At 38.4% G+C, this 16,946-nt stretch overlaps 1 protein-coding gene across 1 annotated transcript in view; it reads left to right on the top strand.

Annotated features, from left to right (window-relative positions):
- The first annotated feature begins 11,688 nt into the window (after positions 1-11,688).
- yjefn3.S (YjeF N-terminal domain containing 3 S homeolog) overlaps positions 11,689-16,946 on the top strand; it is a 63,344-nt gene continuing 58,086 nt past the window's right edge. The window contains exon 1 of the mRNA XM_018239853.2: positions 11,689-11,833. Within this exon, the coding sequence (XP_018095342.2) occupies positions 11,778-11,833 (56 nt within the window). The 5' untranslated portion in view covers positions 11,689-11,777. The remainder of the gene's footprint in view (positions 11,834-16,946) is intronic.

Genomic DNA, 16,946 nt, shown 5'->3' with positions numbered 1-16,946 from the left:
ACACTCTCAACCTGCATCTTTTTACTATTAATATATTTAAAAAACTTTTTAGGGTTAGTTTTCACCTCCACCGCAATTGACTCTTCATTTCTTTTCTTAGCCTTCCGGATTGCTGATTTACAACATTTATTACAGTGTTTATATTCATTAAAATGCAGCTTCTGTTCCTACAGATTTGTAGTTTTTAAATGCCTTTCTCTTCTTTCCCATTAACTTCTTTACTTCTGTATTAAGCCACACAGGATGATTCTTAGAGCTTCTACGTTTAGTCCTTAAGGGAATAAATTGAGAACAGTAAAAGCAAAAGGCAGGGAGGATTAAGCCCTGTGTAAGAGACACTTACCCCCAAGAAATGCTACCAGCATACAAAACTAGGACCACCATAAGGAGTTTACCTTGATGTGGTCTGGTGTCTTGTCATTTTCATGATCATAAATTTTGTAACAAAAAAACTGTTTTTGAAAGCATCAACACTTGCATAGATATTAAATTGCTAGAGAAACAGGGAACTAGGAAATGCGCATTGATCTTGTCTATTCTAGGGATGCACCGAATCCACTATTTTGGATTCGGCCGAACCCCCGAATCCTTCGTGGAAGATTCGGCCGAATACCGAACAGAATCCTAATTTGCATATGCAAATTAGGGGTGGGAAGGGGAAAACCTTTTTTACTTCCTTATTTTGTGACAAAAAGTCATGCGATTTCCTTCGTTGCCCCTAATTTGCATATGCAAATTCAGATTCGGTTCGGCCGGGCAGAAGGATTTGGCCGAATCCGAATCCTGCTTAAAAAGGCCGAATCCTGGCCGAATCCCGAACTGAATCCTGGATTCGGTGCATCCCTAGTCTGTTATAATATGGCTTTCGGCTCCAATTAAGAGCAATTATTGTGCAGTAAAACTGATCTTTGACACGTTAGCATGAAATATTATAGAATGCTCACCTAGATATTTCAATCCTGTTTTACAGAAAACACAATGTAATTTTGTTTTCAGATCTCATAGCTCATCTCTATGCTCCCTTATTGTAAAATAACACACTGACAGTCATAAAGGGAAAGGGGTTGCGCTGCTTTTAGGGCTATGACACAGGATTTTGTCCACCACTGCCATCTGGTGGAAAACAATGGTGAATAAAGCCCCCCTGTCCTTCTTTTAGGAAATGTGACTTCTCCATCGTAGGGTAGCAGTGAAGTGGTCAGAACTAAAACCTAACAAAGTCATAGACTAGAAATGGAGCACATTCTTTAGCAGGGAAGATATGTGCCTCCAAAGTTGCCCCTGGTGCTCCTCATCTTCTTCTCTGCTGATTCACTGCACATGCACTGTGCTGCTGTCACTTACTGAGCTTAGGGACTGACTGTATATATGGAATATAAATGTCATGATAAAGGGCTGAAAGTAATTCAGATACTCATTACATGGCAGCTCATCTTATATGGCAGAGAAACTTCATTCTCTGCATGATGATTTGCAATGCCCCCAAGATGGTGACCCCTTATGACAACTGTGATGCCCTGGATCATTATTACTATAGAGAAGCAGAACCTTTAGGCTCCATTATCTTATGGTAAAATCAAGAATATGCTAGGTAACACTCATGTAAAAGGCAGCTTTCAAACCAACTGTCAGTTTAGTAAATATATTAAATATTTTTCTCTTGAAACAGATGGAAAATTACAAGACTGAAAATATCAGCATCTTTCAGATCTGCTTCTATTAAAGCAACTGCAGATTCGTTTAAATGTTCACTGCAATTTTTCCTGCCATGTTTAATTTCCAGCTAAATTTATTTAAATTAATTAAAGTGAAACCTCAATGTTTTATCACCTGATTTTAGATTTTTTTGCATTTTATACCTCTTTGTGGTCCCACCTATTTACAATGTATTTTAATGGGTGCTTTTTCTGGATTTTACTCCAAAGCTTTGTCCTGATTTTCCTAAAAAAAATGTTGCTCTCTGTAAATGCTATTTTTAGTGAAATTAATAGGTTTAGAACATTAAACAGATGTAATTCTTAGACTATGCACAAGTTTAAATGTGTCCTGCATAGATAGCATTTTACCATGTGGAAGGACTTTTACCTGGGGTTGGCAGATACAAAAACACTATGTTTGCCTGTATAGTACTGAAGTCTGGAGCTATGTTCCCATTGAAAGCAACCCTTGAGAATACAGCATAAAATGACATTCTTGACAATCCCATGCATCCTATTGTGTAGCGAATCGGAAACGAAAAATCGTTCGATCGACCGATTAAATCCTTCGAATCGTTCGATTCGAAGGATTTTAATCGATCGATCGAACGATTTTTCTTTGACCTACAAATTGATAGAAAGCCTATGGGGACCTTCCCCATAGGCTAGCATGGCACCTCGGTAGGTTTTAGGTGGCGAAGTAGGGGGTCGAAGTTTTTTTTAAAGAGACAGTACTTCGACTCTCGAATGGTCGAATAGTCGAACGATTTTTAGTTCGAATCGTTCGATTCGAAGTCGTAGTCGAAGGTCGAAGAAGCCAATTCGTTGGTCAAAGTAGCCAAAAAAAACATTCGAAATTTTAATTTTTTTTTATTCTATTCCTTCACTCGAGCTAAGTAAATGGGCCCCCATATGTATTATAGGATGTGTATCATTAATATCTTACCATACACAGGTCCTGAATCCTCTTTGCTAAATGAAAGGGTACTAGGAATTTCTTTTAATGGCAGCTGCCGGTAGTCCCACTAGGAGACAATAATTAACCACACAATTGCAGAAAAACAGATAAAGCTTTACATAACTTTATATAATTGGCAATGTGCAGAATAAATACAATTTCACATCAATAACACCCTTACCCTGGGGATCGTGTGTGGTAGTCCCACACTCCACTCCAGATGGATAAAAACAGTCACTGTCCTTTTCCCCAAGAGCTCTTAAACTTTCCCCAGGTAGCGTTACCTGCCAAAATACCTCTCCTGCTGGACAGATGTAGTTGCTCCCACATATCAGGCACACAAACAACCCCTCGTTCTCAAGCTGGTGGCACACTCTGGAGCCTTTCAATACCCTCCCTCAGGCAAATCACTCACAAGGTTCTCACACAGATGGGTCAGGCATCCACAGTGGCTCAATCCTCAGGCTGGACCCCCAAGCTATCCTAGCTGAGCATGAAAAACCTGCTTTATTCTTCAGGGCACAGCTCCCAGCACTATCTTAAGTGCAAGCACATCACAAGCCCCCTTTCAAATCAGCATCCATCCATCCATCCACAGGCAGCTCCTTTACACATTCTTTCTGCTGCCTCCTCCAGACTCCCCATAGTTGAGCTCCCAATGCTTGGGGCCCCATCAGTGACATCTTCTGGTCAAATCTGGACTCTGCCAAGGCACACTGCATATGGGATAAAGGACTCACTTCCCCTCACAGATTCAGTTTAGATCCAACACTTAGCTGGCCACAGCAGGGGATTTCCAACCATGTGGGTTTATCAGACCATAAGGGAACTTAAGCCCAGGCCCGGACTGGCAATCTGTGGGTTCTGGCAAATGCCAGAGGGACTGCTGTATGGTTCCATATAAAGTTACCATATAGGGGGCTGTTTGGGCTGGTAGGGGACTCCTTGGGCCTCTGTGTACTTGGAATGGCAGGGCCTATTTTGACTCCCAGTCCAGGCCTGCTTGAGCCTCTGGGTCCCTACATAGGAATGCTACAAATTCTTGATTCGGTTTGGGATTCAGCCAAAATTCAGCCTTTTTCAGCAGAATTCGGCTGAATAAAAGTGACTGGCCCAACCAAATCTGAATTCAAAAAAATCACATGATTTTTTGTACACAAGTCAAGATTTTTTTAACTGGGTGCTGCAAGAGCTGATCTCTTTCCCCAATGTTTCCCTAATTTACATATGCATTAGAGAGGTTACAGAGAAGGGCAACTAAGCTGTAAAAGGTATGGGAAATCTTAGCTATGAGGAAAGACTGGCCAAATTGGGGATGTTCACGCTGGAGAAGAGGCGCTTAAGGGGTGATATGATGACTATGTATAAATATATAAGGGGATCATATAATAATCTCTCTAATGCTTTATTTACCAGTAGGTCTTTCAAGCTGACACGAGGTCACCCATTCCAATAAGAAGAAAGAAGGTTCCACCTAAATATTCAGAAGGGTTTTTTTTACAGTGAGAGCTGTGAAGATGTGGAATTCTCTCCCTGAATCAGTCATACAGGCTGATACATTAGACAGCTTTAAGAAGGGGTTGGATAGCTTTTTAGCAAGTGAGGGAATACAGGGTTATGGAAGATAGCTCATAGTACAAGTTGATCCAGGGACTGGTCCAATTGCCATCTTGGAGTCAGGAAGGAATTTTTCCCCCTCTGAGGCAAATTGTAGAGGCTTTAGATGGGGTTATTTGCCTTCCTCTTGATCAATTAGTTAGTCAGGTTAAAAGAAGTTCAAAGGTTGAACTAGATGGACGTGTGTCTTTTTCAACCTAACTTACTATGTTCCTAAATTAGGGTTTGGATTAGGTTTGGCAATCTTCCACAAAGGATTTGGAATTTGGTCAAATCCTAAAATAGTGGATTTGGGGCATCCCTGCTGCAAACTTGGCCCAATTTCCAATCTACAATGCTTTTGCTGTTAAATGGAAGCAAATCCCACCAAGTAAGTTTTGACACCTAGCGGAAAGTCAAAAAAATAATGATTATTATAGCAACCATATTTCACCCTTGGTTTGGGCTAGTCAGGTACCTGTATGCATCTGACCATATAGTATATCTTAAATATTCCTTTACTGTTTACATTTTATACTGTGTAATGTCAAGTTTACATACAATAACCATCCTTTTGATTTTTATTAAGTTGGACCTTCATCCTCAACATCTGTTCCTCAACATATGTTTTAATCCTGTTATAAATCTTCCAAGTTTTTTGCTGCTCATTGTTTCTTGATGGCACAACTTGGGCCACATTTAACATCTTAATGTATGTGCACTTTTCACTGGCCACAGTTGCAGATGTGAATTAAGGAAACATATGACTTGGAGGCTGAAGTATCTAGAAGGACTAGGACTAGAAGGATGCAGAATGTGAAGTCAGACAAAAGACTGTTAGATCATTCTTAGAAGTAATTTGGGATAGACAACATACACATGCTTTTTATTACACTATGGTCTTGTACATGTCTTTGTCTGTATTGTATACTGCAATGACCCAACTACAAGTCAGATGCAACACAAATATATGTTTTTGGGTAATCATACAACTTCATTCAATCATAGCTTGGCATACAGTAAGGTGGGGTGTTCTGCAGTTTATTTTATGAAAATACTTGTTACTTTCAACTGCAAACTGAACTACCAAATCCCTTTTGCTTTAAGTATATCCATTTTTTACAGTACGCAGAAGATCCAAGCTCTTTAAAACGCAATTAATGCAATTGCAAGATGCATGAATTATGAATTATAATCATGGGCTTTCTTAAAATGTTATCAAATGAGGATCTTGAACATGATTTTTGAGTTCCAGTTCCAGCTGTATAATGCCACATACTGATGATAATGTTACGCATTTCCATATGTTTTAAGCCAGCCACAACATCTTCATCTTAATGACGTTAGGGAATGAAGCTTTAGCCAGGCTTCAAACACACTCATTAATGCAATTTTAATTTATATGATGAATTGCCATTAACTAAGACCATTTTATCTCCATTGTGAAGCTTTCTGTGCTCACACATTTATACTTATGCACAGAGTAAATGAAAGGTGTTTTCAATTACACAATGGTTCATTCAAAATAAAAAAGATGATTTTTGATCAATCATCTGAAATAAATGTCTAAACACATAAAAGTCAGAAGAGTATGCAGCTGTTACTTAACAGTAATGCTTTTTGCATAAATTAATCAGCTAAAGGAAGAAATGGCTTATGTTTATTCACAAACCCAAACAATACATAATTTCATTAAGTTATCTGGTTTCGATTTGACAAAATGAAAAATTCATATTTTATTTTTTGTTGTTTTGTTTTCCTTTTTTGCCCTATAGGCAAAACACACCCATGGGTCCTGTTTTTCTACCTCGGCTGTAGGCCAGCTAAAGAACATGAAAAATAAATAATAGTAACCCCTTTCAAGTAATGGTGACTTGTTTTGTTTTATCCCATGTATACAATATTTCAGGGACTACAGAAAAACATATGGGAAGGGATAAACACATCATTGAAGGTCAGTTAAAGCCTAAAATACAATATGGCTAGACATGTGTGTTTATATGCTACCTCTCTATTGTCATTAGATCATCTTGTGAGTATCAGTGAAACTGCACATGCTCTGTGTGCTTTGGGCTGATGTTGTGAAGGTAAGCATAGGGATTGTAAGGATACTCACCTCTAAACACTTGACTTGGCATTACTCAAGTACCTATGTGATTTGTGTCCATATTGTAGTATATGCATATTGATGCCCTGTACATTGTACACTTATGTTGGTGCCAAATCTCTTGTCTGTTTTAAGAAGCCAGCAATTCCGTTGTTTGGCTTGTTGTATTGGTTTGTTCCAGAAGCCTAGCCTTGTTCTATTATTGTGTACTTGTTGTGATCCTCACTTACCTCTTTACTAAGGGGCCCATTCAAGTTCGAATGAAGGAATAGAATAAAAAATACTTCGAATTTCGAAGTATTTTTTTGGTTACTTCGACCATCGAATGGGCTACTTCGACCTTTGACTACAACTTAGAACGATTCGAACTAAGAATCGTTCGGCTATTCGACCATTTGATAGTCTAAGTACTGTCTCTTTAAGAAAAAACTTCGAACCCCTAGTTCACCACCTAAAAGCTACCGAAGTCCATGTTAGCCTATGGGGAAGGTCCCCATAGGCTTTCCAAGTTTTTTCTGATCAAAGCATAATCCTTCGATCGATGGATTAAAATCCTTCGATTCGAAGGATTTAATCGTTCGATTGAGCGATTATTCCTTCGATCGTTCTATCGAACGAATTGCGCAAAATCCTTCGACTTCGATATTCGAAGTCGAAGGATTTTAATTCGCCTGTCGAATATCGAGGGTTAATTAACTCTCGATATTCGAACCTTAATACATCTGCCCCTTAATTTTTCAGGATTCATTGAGGTCTGGCATGGTGCTGAGAGACTGGCCATTTTCTAATGTGGTGCCTCTATTCAAAAAGGAATTCCGTTCTCGGCCTCAAAACTATAGGCCAGTTAGACTGACAACAGTGGTAAGAAAGCTTTCCAAAGGGGTATTAAGGAATAAGATACTTGACTTCATTGCAAATAATAATACTATGAGTTTATGTCAGCATGATTTTATGTGTAACCAATCATGCCAGACTAATTTAATTTCCTTTTATGGGGATGTGAGCAGGAACCTTGACTTTTGATACAGTGCCACACAGAAGGTGACTGGTTAAATTAAGGAATGTTGGCCTGGAACATAGTATTTGTACCTGGATAGAGAACTGGCTAAAATATAGACTACAAAGAGTGGTTGTAAATGGAACATTTTCTAATTGGACCAGTGTTTTTAGTGGAGTACCGCAGGGGACTGTACATGGCCTCTTGCTTCCCTGACCTGGAGGTGGGAATTCAAAGTACTGTTTCTATTTTTTCTGCACAATTTTTTAAATTTCTCATGCGCCAATCCCCATTGCTCCAGTCCAGACGATGAAAATTTGCAAGGAGAGGGGGCAGGGACGATGAACGGCAGTGGGTCTAGAGGCGCCCACTATGTAAATCTGGCCCTGAATATAAAGTTATAGCTGTCATGGATTCTGCTGTGACAGGGCTGATTTTTAATTCTTAAAGAGGTGGTTCACCTTTCAGTTAACTTTTTTGTAGGTTATAGAATGGTCCAAGCAACTTTTCAGTTTGGCCTCATTATTTATCTTTTATAGTTTTTTTTAATTATTTGCCTTTTTCTTCTGACTCTTTCCAGCTCTCAACTGGGGGTTACTAACCCCATCTAAAAAAAACAAATGCTCTATATGGCTACAAATGTATTGTTATTACTTCTTTTAATTATGCCTCATTCTGATCAGGCCCTCTCCTATTCATATTCCAGTCTTATTCAAATCAATGCATGGTTGCTAAGGTCATTTGGCAATCTAGCAACCAGATGACTGAAATTACAAGATGGAAAGCTGCTGAATAAAAAGTCAAAAACACAAAAAAAAGAAAAAAAAGAAAACCAATTGCAAATTGTCACTATCATAATCACTCTGAAGTGTTAGCTGTTTTTTTTAAAGAATTCACTGGTTTCTATGGTGCTCACAGTAGAATTGTGTTTCCTGCTGCTGAAAAAAGTTCAGTTCAATAGCATCAGTTCTTGGAATCTTCATTTCTAAGTGACCAGCAGAACCGTTACAGAATACATTCAGCTGAAGTTACTGCTTTTCAGCGATATGACTCTATGATTTTCTGAAGGACACATTTTGCCAAGGGATGTTGTTATATAATTATTAGATTTCAATAGGAGCTGAATCTCTGGTGCAAAAGGCCAACAAGAACCCCCAAAAAAGGTGTAAAAATGTATGCAAATTTGCAGAAGGTCTTTATGGCTGGAATGGCCAGATATGATTGCTCAGTTAATTAGATCTCATCCAAAGGCTGACAGCCAAACTATACCCTCTGGGATAAATTATGCAAATGGTAGTTGTGTACCACTAGAGGGAGCTGCTTGTAAAATTGTTCTTGCACTGCTATGAATTCTTTCTGCTAGTAGATATGCTTACCTAGCTTTTCTATGGTTTGATATACTTCCTTCTTAAAATGCATGTACAAATGTTGGAGCGCTAATAATCTAGTAGTTTAAGCATAACCACTGAGTCCTGCACAAATTCCACTGTGGACACAACACTTTTTGTGGCGATGAGGATTACAGTTCTGCTGTGTGGATAGAGCAGTAGCAAAGGAAAATTGCACAAAAGAGAGATAGCTGTAGAGAGAAAACAGAGTCTGGATTTAGCCCTGTCCTCTAAGACTTTACGTACATTTGTTACTGACCATCCAGTGCATGCCAGGAATTACGGGACTGGTCCAAAGTGTGTCCCTGCGGTAATAACTGAAGTTACTGGACCTGTGTCATACAAGGAACATTGCAAGGACAGGTGGATCAGTTGCGGAGTTGTGTTCAGCCAAATGACAGTACCTTAATGGATTGCCCGTTATAGTTCCCAGTGGCTCACTTCCAGATGAAGTGGCTGCCCCATGCAACCAAGGAACTAATGAAACCAATATTTCACCATAGACTGACTCTGCTTCTATAGAGAAATATGATAACGCCTTCCAGAATGCCCCTTGTGGTCAGACTTCTAGTTATGAATAGGGTTGCCACCTTTGCCCGTGGCTAAACCCAAACAATAGGGGCATGGCAGATAGCATACTGGGGGTGGAGCAGTGATCTTGGGGTGGGCATGATGACATCAGAGGCAGGCACAATGATGTTGTGGAGCTATGATGCTGGGTCAGGGTTATTACATCACTTATATGCAAATGGCTGGATTTCTGACAAACTGAGATGTCCAGTTGAAACCCACACAGCTGGAAACCCTATGTCTATCTATTCTGCCCGATGAGTAAAGCCAATCCTTTAACTACAGATATGGGATCTATTATACAGAAATCAGTTATCCAGAAAGCTCTGAAATACAGCAATGCTCATTTTGAAAAAAAAAAATTCTTATTTTTGATTGATTTGTTTATTTCTGTTTCTTTAATAACAAGAAATGAACTGCACTTCATAATAACTAAGCCATGTCAAGGTGAGTATCTTGGTTTTCGTATGGCCAGATTATTGTTCGGTTTTCACAAGGCTGAAAACCGAACATAAAGCTGAGACCCGAACAGGCCTTAGAAAAACGGAACTGTTCGGGTCAAAACCGAACAGGTGGCAACCCTATTTATGAACGGCCACAGTGTAACAGGGTGCCTCCAAGGTGGATGGATGAATACGTTAGCTGGCTGTGTTGTATACCACTAGTGGGAGCTGCTTGTCAAATTGTTCTTTCATTGCTATGCATTCTATCTGCTAATGGATGTGCTTTTCTAGTGTCATTTTCTCTTTACTTTCTATGGTTTGATATACTTCCTTCTTGAAATGCATGTACAGCCATGTTAGAGCTCTAATAAACCAATTGTTTATGCATAACAAGTGAGTGCTGCGCGAATTCCACTGTGAATCCAAAAGTAGAAGAGTTGCTTAGATTTACCAAGCACTAACATCTCTCTGATCTTTGAATATCCTTGTTTTTGCTCAGCAAAAAAACTGTATTTATCTTTTTATCTATAATTGGTCAATGCAAAGTACCTTTATATTTTGGACAGCAAGGTTAGCACTAAGGCACTTACAGTAGTTAATTACAGATTTTCATTCATTTTCAATCATTTGTAAATGTAATTGTTAGTGAAAACAAGTCTGCTGCTTCTGACTACAACAATGCAGCAGTAGTAGTCCACTCTCCACTGACTATCCAGGGACGATTCAGTCCATGCAGCAGTTTACCCAATGTTGCCCCCCTCACCCCCCATGGTTACCTGTTTAGCATTTCTCAACTTGCCTCGTGGCAGGAGTGCCCTACTTGAATCATGTGAGATGGAGAATCACAGAATGGAAAGTAGAGCTCTGAGGAGAGCTGACTGCTGCTACATTGATACTGTGGTACAAGTATATACAGAATATGCAGTGCACAAAATTGCACAGGGCAGGTAGGTAATACCATCATTAGGGATTACATTTAAAATTATTGCACACTATTTAGATTTTCATCCTGATTCTGGCACATTCTCCTGGGAGCTCAAGATGATTGGATATATAATCTGCTGTCCTAAATTTCCACATAATGTATGTGCTATGAAATAAATATACTAATGACACTATAATTGTTTTAACCCTCAGATTAATTTATCTATGTTTAAATTGAAATTTTTGATTTGGAAACCAAAACTGTCCTTTAATCATATATATATATATATATTTTACATTGTAAGCTCTTTACATCCTGTATTGGTTAGCGGTTGTTTTTTTTTTTTAGTACAGGTATGGGATCCATTATCCGGAAACCCGTTATCCAGAAAGCTCCGAATTACGGAAAGGCCGTCTCCCTATAGACTCCATTTTATCCAAATAATCCAAATATTTGAAAATAAATTCCTTTTTTATGTAATAATAAAACAGTACCTTGTACTTGATCCAAATTAAGATATAATAAATCCTTGTTTAGAGTAAAATCAGCCTTTTGGGTTTATTTAATGCTTATATGATTTTCTTGTAGACTTGTGGTATGAAGATCCAAATTACAGACAGAGCCATTATCTGGAAGACACCAGGTCCTGAGAATTCTGGATAACAGGACCTGTATTTGAATCTGTATAAACCCCTTTATTATACAATGCTGTGAAACATGTGGGTGTTTTATAGATATGGGTAAAAAATAATAATAGTAATAATAATAATGGACTGAAAAATAATCAATCCATGACATGTTAAGAAATATGTAAGAGCATTAATAAATTTACAAGTGTCACTCCAAAATCAGAGGGTTTTTTTGTGAGACCGAACAAGCATTTCATCTCTTGCTGTGTTGTGTTAAGCAAAAGGTTAAATGAATGAGAGCAAAAGCTACCTGAAAATAGGATCCAATCCGGTGGAATTCAGACATCGTTGCTCTCTGTTCATTGGCTGCTGCTTCCCCTGTATCTTTCCACAAAGCCACAGAGAAACAGTGAGCTGTGTACCCAGCCAGTTACAGAGACACACTGACAGAGCCCAAATACAGGAAAATGAACAACTCAGAGATTGGAGACAAGCACAATACAGAACCAGTGAAGTATCTAAGGTAAGGCAATCTCTGCTGCTATTTCCCCTTTACTCCTTACGTGACATGTGAATGAAAGAAAATGATGCCAGGAAGTGCTAATAGGTTAGGCAGCCAGAAATAGCTTTGTTTTAGTAAGATACTTCCATCCCATTAGTGCTGTCATGTCATGTAGTGAGCTAAAGGGTGTACTTGCAAAGCCTTTGCTGTCCGAGTGTCTTGATCTACACTGCTTCTGCCAAGCTGTTTCATTCCTTACAAAAAAAATTTCTGTTTTATACGGCCACGTTGCTTATATTTCTACCACAGATATACTGAATAATTATTGTAAAATCGAATTGAGATGAACTGAGGATAAACTTGTTAGATTCTTGGGAAACTAAGATCACTCATTACCCACGAGACAGATTTTATCTCAAAGACTGGCAGTTTCTGAACAAATTTGGGCACAAAGCACAGTAATTCTTAATCCATCCTCCTGTGTGTTTAAATGCACATACTGTGAGTTCTGAATGACCAAACTTTGAATCAAATGCTCCAATCGATATAACTCTAAACTATGCAATATCTCTGTGTTTTCTTTGCCCAAATTAATATAAATCCACAAAAAGACCACAAGACCCTAATGGTTAACCATTTTTTAAAGATTTTGCCAATGCAGCTGTCTCTTGTTTTTGTTTGTTTTTTAATGAGGCAATAAAAATAGCAGCACATTTTTAAGATTCAGTTTCATATGTATGAGGTGGTTAATGTGTGTAATACAGTTACAGGACTTGGTTGTGAACTGGAAAGGGGGAAGGGATCCATCTTTTTGCTGGCTGATCTCCCATTCTTTTGCCTTTTGCATGGCAAACGGATTTAATAGATACAAAAATCATGCATTTCTGCTCTTATTCTATATAATCTTTTTTGTTAATGAAGCAGAAAATGTAAAATAACAAAGCTCTACTTTAGGGTCCTCAGGTGCAGAATTCACTTTTTTCATTTCCATTGCCAGTATAAATATATATTATTAATTTCTATATAAAGCCATTGCCACCCATTCTTAGTATCTTATTCCACTGATTTCACCACAGTTACTAGTTTGGTTCACAAGGTTTATCATTACCTAATCTGATGAAATATGTTCATGAAAAGGTAAATGTGGTAAAGAGAATGACATTCCACTATGTGAAAATGAGAATAAAAGAGGAACTATGGTTACAGGGGTACAAATGGACCCAAACATTAGGACCTGAGGACATAATTTTATCTTTTTATCCCAGGAAAAAAATGCTGTGTCTGTAGGGGTAAAATCATAGTCCCTCATCAAGGAGAAGATGAAGGATTTTGTTGGACAGACAGAGCGGTATTATGAATTCTAAAATCAATGGGGACATTTAGGTTTTTTTGGAAACCATACAGAGGAAACCCTAAAAAGAATTGATATAAAGATCTATTATCCTTCAGCGCCATTGAATGTTATATCTTGAATAGTGATGTGTGGGTTGAGAAAAACTCGACTCGAACCGGACCCGGACCCGATTGCCCCCGATCTGCGCCCGCCTTCCTTTTATAGACCCGTCAATGACATAACAAAAGGGACGAGCAGGTTCGCACCTATAAAACTGGAAGTCGGCACTGCAAGGTCTAGGGCGGGGAGAGCAGGCAGAAGAGCTCAATCCAAACTCGCCCCCCAAATGGGGCAGTGAGGCAGGCCTGGACCCACACATCACTAATCTTGAAGCATGAGCTTTCCAACTAGGGTGCTGTCCACCTTAGGGCTGTAAATGGGCTGCCCAACCTGAACCTAAATTTTGGAGGGAATATTCATTTCGATTTTTAGAAATTATTATTACAAAAGCCACATGACTGTAGTTGCAAGAGTGAACAGGAGTACCTCCATGATCTATGAAACCTCAAGATCAATCAGTCTATACATTTCTACTTAAGAGCTTTGCCAGTTGTATTACTGTTTTTTTCCTGTTATCCTTTGTTTGCATATCCATTTAAAGTGGACCCGTCACCCAGACACCAAAATCTGTATAATAAAAGTCCTTTTCAAATTAAACATGAAATCCAATTTAAATTTTTTATTAAAGCATTCATAGCTGTTGTAAACTCATTTAAAAATCTTAGCTGTCAATCAAATATTGTCTGACAATTACTTTCACTTTCCATTCAGCACTTCCTACATGTCACTGCTCTCCCCACATTCCCCCGTTCTCTTTACCATTTAATTGTGTAACCAGTAAATGGGGATGGACATCAGGTCCCCTATTCTGGTGCACAAACAAGAGTCTGAGATGATACAAGACTTGTCTTAATAACAGTGTCCACAAAATGGCTCCTGCCTGCTTGTTATAATTATGAATTCCCAGACTGAAGGAAACAAGATTCAAATAATTTATATAGTGTAATTAAAGTTCATTTTGCTTGACTAATGTGATAAAATAGGATTTTGAATAATTTTTTTGGGTGACAGGTCCACTTTAATGAAAAATTCTTAGCCTTCATTTTTGCTACCAGTCAGTAACTACTCTTCATACTTTAAGTGCTGACCTTATTATATTCATGAGGGTATCAGAGTATAGAAAATGATCATTGAAAGTTCTGATACTCATCAGCACTCATTGCTGAACCTAGTATTCATGGTATTTGATGGGCTAACACGATCATGTAGCATGATACTGGAAAAGGAAGACATATTAGTAAAGAGACATAAAAGCTTTTTACCATTTTACCTTAAATGAATCACTATGTTTGGTGGCAATTCATCTGTTGTAAAGAGCATGAAACAGGTTGAGTATAAACCACATATTCACCATATCAAATATTTAAAAGGGCAGGTGTCCATCTATATGTTCACACAGTGATTTGTGCAACTTCTCCGGGGCGGAATTTATAATAAGCAAGTACACCAATGTGGAGGATATGTACACATGAAGTTACAGAAGTGTAACAGGGAGGTTATGGAGTCTTGCACTAAGTAAAATAGAGAAGATCCTTAGTTGATCATAAATCTTATTGCATATTATTGCTTGCTCATGTGTCCTAAACTATCCAGCTACTATGATATTACCACATTGGATGTTTTAAAGTGTTGTGGTGGAATCATGCAGATATATAGCAAATATATGACTTTATGGCAATATTAGATTCTGATTTAAAAATAATGTAATATTTCCAATACTACCTGCCTGTTTCCCAAATGGACTTATTCATGGAGTCGCTGGTGACATCTGATGCAGTGACAGAAGAAAAAGTTGCTTTTCCTTAGGTGCTCATTTACAAGCTTAGAACTGATTGAATTATATGTTCTTAATTACGGTTCAATGATTGTGCTATTATTATCATGCTCTGATATTTATAGAGTTTTTTTTCTTACAGTGTTAATTGGAACACTCCCTTGTATTTCTAAATAGCAACAGTGGGTAGAAATGGCAACATGGCACTTTGGGGGAGGAAAGAATTTATTTTCTAATCAATAGCAATGCTGTCTACCAACAACCAAAAGATGAAGTTAGCAGAATGAGTTGTAAAAACGGTTTAAAATGTGTTTTATACGAAATAGACTTGAAAGTTGCTTTACCTGAAGGATTTTACAGGCATTTGCATGAAAATTGATACCGAGAATAATGAGCCCTTAAAAAATAGGCATTCAATACAGTTTACATTGCAGAACAATGTCTATTTGTTCTTTGGTAGATGTTCAGTACAATTCACTGCATTTATTAAATACAGCAATACACAGCCTTTTACATTTGCTATGAGAGGACTGGATATTATATTTAAAAAAAACCTTGCTTTCATATGTCCCTAATAGCCTCTGGGAAGGGACAGTGGCTGAGCCATAGCAGGTATAGTAGAGAGAGATGGTGCCTATAGTAACAGTGGGATAATAGTCTCTGGGAAGGGACTGTGGCTGTGGCATAGCAGGTATAGTATGATGGAGACAATAGCGGTTTTAGTGTGTCTAACTTATGTCACATACTACTTTTGAAGTACAGCTCCCAGCAGTGTGAGACTGCCAAAGGGAAAGAGAGTTGATATTTAACAAGAGCTGAAGGCCCAAGGCCTGGGCTGGCAATCTATCGGTTCTGGCCAATGGCAGACAGGCTGCTGTAAGATGCCATAGAGAGTGGTGGACTGGTGGGGTAGCTGTTTGGACCCTTTGTACTATTATGAATCCCAGACTAGACCTGGATGGGCCAAATGTTGGGACAGTTCTTCATATATTTATAATAAAGTCTGGCAAAGTATGATAAGCCCTGGGCCCTGACAGGACTTTGGTCAAGGGCACACTAAGTAGATTGTCTGCTTTCCTCCGCAGGCATTTTTTAGAAGAAGAGGATCCACTCTTAAACACCCCCCTCTATAGCCCACACAGGACCTGTCAATGGAGCTATGGGGTGTTCACATAAGAGTGGATCTGCCTATCTCCTCCTCTAAACAAAGTTTAGTGTCCCCTTGGCCATATTCTTATGTTGTGAGCTGAAAAATCACTTCCTTTGCATTTATTTATTTAATTAAACAAAGGTGTGGATTATTACCCTATTTCCAGGAGCCTGTCCATTTTGCGGCCCGAGGTGGCCTTCGTTTTGCGCCGCCACTAGTGCACGTCACTTGCACTCTCTGCACTAAATGAGCCGAATTTCTGGGTTGAAAACTAGGGGGGCGCTGCCGTCTGAGGCCTCATTGGCAGAGTGCCTCTGCCTATTTTGAGCTTTTTTTTTATCCAATATCTCATTATACATTTTATATATATATAATACACAAAAGCCATGAATATCTTGTAAATTATATCCTTATAAACGGTGAGTTCTGATGTCATCAGTTATAAACGGTGAGTTCTGATGTCATTTCTGTCACATGACTCACTGAAACTTGTGTATTATAATAAACAAAGTACCCCCAGTTGCAAAATATGAGGATATGAAAAGCTCCCTCGTAGTTCAATGACCTGTATAAAAACATGCGGCCTCGTGTTTTTATATGGTCATGAAACTCCTCGGTAACTTATAATATCCTTGTATTTTACAATAGGGGGTACTGTATTCACTATATATATAGTATGGCAATGGTTAATATAAGTTAATGCAATGGTTAATAAAATATGAAATATGGTGCTGGTATATGTAGAATCTTGACCCAT

The sequence above is a fragment of the Xenopus laevis genome, chromosome 1S, assembly GCF_017654675.1.
Source record: "Xenopus laevis strain J_2021 chromosome 1S, Xenopus_laevis_v10.1, whole genome shotgun sequence".
NCBI classification, from domain to species: domain Eukaryota; kingdom Metazoa; phylum Chordata; class Amphibia; order Anura; family Pipidae; genus Xenopus; species Xenopus laevis.
This window is presented reverse-complemented; position numbering and strand designations above follow the sequence as displayed.